The sequence below is a fragment of the Echinococcus granulosus genome, assembly GCF_000524195.1.
Source record: "Echinococcus granulosus chromosome Unknown EG_S00197, whole genome shotgun sequence".
Taxonomy (NCBI): Eukaryota; Metazoa; Platyhelminthes; class Cestoda; order Cyclophyllidea; family Taeniidae; genus Echinococcus; species Echinococcus granulosus.
The window spans coordinates 92,242-98,960 of record NW_020170577.1 but is presented as its reverse complement, the minus strand read 5'-3'; the positions used below and the strand labels follow the sequence as shown (position 1 = coordinate 98,960).

Genomic DNA, 6,719 nt, shown 5'->3' with positions numbered 1-6,719 from the left:
TTGATTTTTGCTATTAAATTGGTAAAGTCTTCGACTATAGATGGAGCCACCAGCAAGTAAATGTATCGGATTTCAAAATTGGTGGTCAACGATAGAAAATGCTAAACTGAGTATGCTACTCCAGCTTTCTTAGTCGGCAACCCATTTCCTCTGTTATCGGAAAGGCAAGTTGCTGCACCTCGAGGCTTCTCTGAAGACGCAAAAACACTATACCGAGGGAGAACACATCTTGTTAGCAGAAAGAACGGTTCGGCGGCTACTGACATGGCTTGGAAGCCAGATGGTCGGTCGAGGATACGATACTCCTTAATGCTTGTAGACAGCTTTTACCCTGTTTACAACCCGCTCCTCAATTTTTTTTACTTAGAATCTCTTGATCCATTAAGTCTTTGTTAAACTCAGTTCTGTTTGCAGGCCAGCTAGGAGGTCTACCTTTGAACTGTCGATGGGCGATCTAGCATCCAGTCCATGCCAGCAACCTCCAATCCCCTCTTTAGGTTAAGAATGAACACTTTTCTCGAGTATCGTTTATTCTTACGTCCTCGGGGAAGCTTTGAGGTGCTACAACTTACCTATCCAGTGATAGAAAAATTGGTTGCCAAATTGAGAACCCGATACAGAACGCTCTACTTTGTATTTTCCGGGAACAAAAGCAAATTTTGATGGCCAGCATTTTATTTGCTAGGGACTCAGTTCAATTCCAAGGATTTTATTAACATAAAAGAAATTATCAAAGGTATTTAACTGTATAAGTGCAAAATTTGCAATCTCGTTTAGTCCCACAACACACGGAGGCTTTAAAATAAGCGACTTTACCGAAATAAAAGGGAAGTTTGGAGGATACGGTAACTCACGGAAAAGATTTAAGAAGTGGTTAGTTTTTAGTGGAGCCTCAGAATCCTATTGAAACTTAAGCTTAAATTGTAAAATTGAATGTTTACATTTTTAAGGAAATTGAAAGGCCTTTCCTATTTTTTCTTTTTGCAAAACGCATAATCTAGTTTTTTCTTTAAAAAACAGCCTTTAACATGGATTTTGTTACAATCATTTGTGTAACAATAGCGCCCGCTAATGCCCCTTGGTTCATACTTTAACCATGGAAGGCTTAGTAGGATGAACACACCTTCTTATTAATGAATGTTAACAATTAAACCATAGTTACTACCGAATACCTAGGGTAGCCCACTTGAGTCAGTGATACCACCAAGAGATGCTAACTTTGCTTAGTAGAGGCAATTAAATAATGCTTTTGTCTGGTCAAAAGGGCTTAGCCTATGCAAATGGGGAAAAAAAATGGATACACTAACGGGTCAGAAGGTTTGTATAAATGTAATAATTACAAAAATACTAATTATCTTTCATAAACATCATTTCAAACTCTTTTTAAGGGCAAATAATGCATGTGATTACAACTGCAGAGACAAGTAAGCGATGGACGCAATCAAAATGGATCAAAGTTGTGAAGGAAACGATTGGCTATATCAAGCAAAACAGGCACCTTTCGCACGTTTCCTAACTACGTACAATTTTTAGGTGAAAGAAAGTTGGTTGGCATCAACAACAGATGCGAGTTGAAAAAGGACACCCATTAGCAGTTCAAAAGTCATTCTAAGGTAACAATTATGACGAAAACTAGTTATCTTTTAAAAGGTATTAGTCCGAATTTCCCTGAAGGGTTATATAGTGTACTTGATTTCAGCCGTAAAAGAGAAGTTGATTTTGGGCACGCACACGTCTGAGCTACGTGCCATATGCTGGGTAAACAAAAGTCTGTTGGCATCTATGGTAGATGCAAGTCGACAGAATCCATTTATTGGGGTTGAGGGCAGGGAGTTTCACCATCACTTTACTGTCACTGGTAATGAGCATTTTAATGACTCTCTTAAATAAGTTCACAGCCTATCAGAGATCACTTAATTACAGCCCACCAATTTAAGGAGAGTAAAAATTTGGGCAGCCACTTCATGATAGATCCTATCTTTGCTTGGGATTGTGATTCAGCCGGTGAATAGCCATAATGATACTCAGGTTAGATGGCAAATTGTGATTTCGCCAATTAGCATTCCCACCCCCTCGCAACAATATTCACCTTTTTACAGCGATTTGAACATCCACTTCACCATCAACATTGTCACCTATTTGGCCGTCCCGAGTAAAAACTATTTTTATTCCAACCCACTTCAGGCACAGTTCTCGAATCAATTAAACAGCTTTCTAATTTAAAGCATTACCTTCTGAGACACAACTCGAGATAAGTCGGCGAAAAGGAACTGCATTTGCTGTGAGGACAAGGAAGGCTCTTTTTGCACACGCAGTAGTTAAGAAATCATGCCATCCACTGGCCGGAGTATGCTTGAACATGTAAGGCGTTACCATTTGAGGGAAATGCCGAACTTAAATTGATTGTCCAATTGGTTCAAGTGGATACATGTAGTGAAACAAATCCTGGGTGAGTAGCTGTGGTTCCACGACTGCTCAGTAGACAATGAAGCGGTACCACATCCTCTAATTTAGGTGAGATGTGAATAAATAAATTTTAACTGTGTTAGGAGTCCAATCTGCGTCTGGAATTCTGGCATTTAAAGGGAGACCGATCTTTTGGTTAGCAATGTTCAAATGTTTGGCTAGCAATGGATCACTTAACTTGATGCACGCATACACTCGTCTGGAATGCTGCATCAAATCGAAGAAGGACAATTATTTACTGAGGCTCTCCCAGTCCCTACCCCTCAAATTTGCCCCATTTTTGGATACAATTTGACTAGACATTATGCTGACACCAATCATTCTGGACTGAATCTGCAGGACCTGTCTGAATACTATTGTCCCCTAGTCTCGGCTGATTAATGAAGGCACAATGGAATGCAATTTTGGCTCACCTTTCGCGGGTTGCCTTTGCACACGCCTAATCTCTCAACTCCTGGTCATGAGGATGTAGCTACGCACGAACTGCAAAGAACTACGTAACTAAGGCGTCAGCAACTTTCATATCCAGTAAAGATAATTACTGCAAAGGAATAGAAGAGCAAAGATCCCTTGGCACAAAAATGTCATCCGCGTTTGTACTGTCGCAGCACATAGCCATCTACCAGTTCCCATGCAAACCACTTCAAATACGAGATTTCATTCATCCTCTTTCGGACTGGTCCAACAATTCTGTGTTTCCAATTGCATACAGAAACACGACATGCGGCTAAGTGGTAGGGGAAACCCTCACTGAGTTCGACAAATGACAACAGAGGAATCACAGTCTTCGCATGAATTAATATCGCTACTGCCCATGCTTTTGTTAAGCAAATGAGATTTTAAATACCTTGTTAAATTTTCCTTGCTAACTCCTGACAAGCAGGTATCCTAATTACACAAATCCAAGCACCTCTGCGGCTTATGTAAACCACAAAATAAGGCACCTGGATGATCAACAAGATATGTGTATTCTCCAACCCCTGGTACAGTGACATTCATCTAGCTTTTTTGTAGAAGGGCGAAAAAGTGTCAAGCCCTGACTTCATAACAGATGGATACAAACTATTCCAAAATTTTCCTCTTCTTCCACTATTCCTTGAAGTTAGCATAAATATCCAGTGTAACTGATAGCACATTGAATGTTTTGATTTAATGTAATGTGGTTAAACAAGCGCATTCCTGTAGAAACGGTCAAAATCTGGGGAAAATTTAATGCATTTACCAATAGCTGGTTGATCTAAAAGGTGGTGATAAATTTTCTGTTACTTTTTTAACAAAATTTGGGAAGTGGATGATGTTCAGCGCCAGGTTTATTTGTCCCGTAATGGTGTGTCACTGGGATCTCAGCAAGCGCCCTAGGGACCTCCTTCTTCATTCTGCAGATCCGAAAATTGTCACCATCTCGCGTTTATATTCAGGAAGAATGATGGATGAGAAAAAAGCAGGTTTACATTAAAAATGATTTCAGAATAAAGTCCTTCTCAAGGTAGGCAAAGTTTAATCTTCGATTCTGCAAATTATCCAGTTGCCTACCTCGTTAGGCAATTAATGCAGACCTAAATTAGGGAAAAAAGCCGGTTTGGAGAATGTAAGGAAGTCAATCTCCTAAAAAAGAGTTCAGTTGATTCTCTTTAAAATTTGCTTTAAAACCTGCTAGAACAAATATCGAAAGCTATGTACATGGCAGATTTAAACAGGGACTAAGGTAAAAGTTAATTGCTTTAAAATATGGGAAAACTAAGATTGATTATGAAAAACATGCCTCAAATTTGCGTAATGAATTAGGTCAGTAGATCATCTAGCTTGAAGAGGTATTGCCCGTTTGTGTTCACCAGATTCACACCAGAATCAAATTTGCAGCGCCTTTCGGTTTCTCGTTAGAATAAATCAATTGCAACAAAACGATGGGCTTCTGCAAACGCTTGGAGACAAGGTCACCGCTTCTGATACAAGTGATCGGTCCACCGTACTGCTAACCAAGGTGTTAGCCAGTTACACTATCCAAGTCCCACCAACAAATCACCCAACACATCTCACTGCCATTGCAAAATTGGTGGAAACCACCCAAGGAGACACATACAGTGCTTAGATTAAACCAAATTTGACCAACGTGTTTAACTATCACCAAGCAAAACCAAGGTTTCTCAAATTTTGTTACATTCCAATCCATTCATTTCCATTCATACTTCCGAATGAATCGTATCCGTCGGAAGTGTGTACGACGTATTCAACGCAATTTACGGTAGAGCGGTGAAGGAAGCGGTACAACATAAAATTGGAAGAACTTGGCATTTGCTCTCCCACATATCTATCTGCACATCACAAAGAGGTGCATGCGTAAGTTGGCTATCAGTAGCGTCTTGTTAGTTGCTGTTTGCAACAGTAAACACATCGTAACTCTCTCCATGAAAACTAGACACGAATGACGTATACTTCATCTAAATATTGAGATTGGCTGGAGTGAGGGATGCACATCAAGTTGATATTTCAAATTGGACCTACAGTAGTACATTGAGATTCTGTCCAGCCACACACACTAGCATCGTTGGGTGTCAGTTGTGATTGAAGGAGAGCGCTTACCGCCTACCGGTGAGGACACGACTCTTAGAAGGCTAGAGTCAAGAGCCATGTTTCTAGCCAACCACTTACTCTGCATGACAGCCTCTCCACATCACCATTCCCACCTCCGCACAATGCAGCTGTTGGCCTCTAGGCACACTGCCCTTTAGGTACACTACGTCCTCTGAATGGAACCGGTGGAGAGTGAACGGGTTTACTGCCAACCAGTGAACTGGTCTTTAAATGTCATGTCAATGGGTAAGAATGAATGGGGCCTGCCTCGAATTGGTCTGCAAGTGGTGGAATTTGCTTCCAGTGGAAGCCCTTGGTGTGACTAATGCGATCAGTGTGAATAATGTGCCTAAGGGTTGAGAAATCCTCGTCAAGTCAAGATAAAGAATTGTACAGCACTCCTTCGCAAATGCAATCTCAGTAATCATACCGCATTGTCAGTCATACTTTGGCCAGTGGATGGCATAATTTCTTAACTACTGCATGCATTGAAAGGATCTTCTCTCTCATCGCTGTGAATGTATTTCCCTTTCGTCGACTCAACTCGAGTTTCGCCATAAAGGATAATATTTTACATTAGGAGGCTGGTGATAAGTTTCGAGAATTGTGCGTGCTGTGCAACGAGGAAAGCCGTAGTTGTCACTTGTGTAGGCTAAATAAGCGGTATTTAAGGCGGCGAAGTGGGCGTAGGAAGGGTAGACGTGGGCATCTAAATGGAGGCAAATAGGTGAATTTTCTTGCGATGGCGCAGGAAAGTTTATTGCCAAAATCAAGTTTAGTCATCCAACCCGTGAAATATTCTGGGCATCCTCCGGTCGAGGTACATGTGATATCGTCCCAATTAGAAATTTACCTTGTGTCATGAATTTGCAGGGGAGACTATCATAAGCAATGGTTGAAGAAAGTGGACTGCATTGCATTTTATGAAATAATAAAAGTTGGTTCCCTTCTAACGGAAGGATATTGCTTCAAGTCTTGTTCGCCACTCCTTGAGGGGATTGACTAGGTGTTACATTCACGTGTTTCATCCCGGTTTTCCGTTCTGACAATAACAGAATCACTTTTCATTAATGCTGCACACAAAGTAGCCGAGCTGAAACAAACTCCCTAGATAAGACCTATCTGAAACTCGATTAAGAAAATGCCTACTTCTTTGATCTTTTATTTTTGTTAACCTGCTTCACTTAAAGCCTCTGTGTGGTGTTGGACTGATCGAGATTTGAATTTTTCACTGATAAACTTTATTATACTTGATTTTTGCTATTAAATTGGTAAAGTCTTCGACTATAGATGGAGCCACCAGCAAGTAAATGTATCGGATTTCAAAATTGGTGGTCAACGATAGAAAATGCTAAACTGAGTATGCTACTCCAGCTTTCTTAGTCGGCAACCCATTTCCTCTGTTATCGGAAAGGCAAGTTGCTGCACCTCGAGGCTTCTCTGAAGACGCAAAAACACTATACCGAGGGAGAACACATCTTGTTAGCAGAAAGAACGGTTCGGCGGCTACTGACATGGCTTGGAAGCCAGATGGTCGGTCGAGGATACGATAGCAGCTCCCCAATCAACCAGTTGCCAGAATCGAGAAATCGACAAACAGTAGACTCATTGCAAGATTTTAAGTTAAGAAATTGGATTATAAGTTATTAACAGGAAAGAAGCAGTTTATTAGCATAATGGGG

The 6,719-nt window shown here is 40.8% G+C and overlaps 1 protein-coding gene across 1 annotated transcript in view; it reads left to right on the top strand. All coding sequences in view use genetic code 11, as the record gives it.

The window, feature by feature from the left end:
* Positions 1-2,328: 2,328 nt before the first annotated feature.
* Positions 2,329-6,719, top strand: part of EGR_10193 (hypothetical protein) — a gene marked incomplete at both ends in the record, with an annotated part of 6,047 nt that continues 1,656 nt past the window's right edge. Inside the window, 3 exons of the mRNA XM_024499442.1 lie at positions 2,329-2,361; positions 3,481-3,567; positions 3,695-3,762. Of these exons, the coding sequence (XP_024346154.1) occupies positions 2,329-2,361; positions 3,481-3,567; positions 3,695-3,762 (188 nt within the window). The remainder of the gene's footprint in view (positions 2,362-3,480; positions 3,568-3,694; positions 3,763-6,719) is intronic.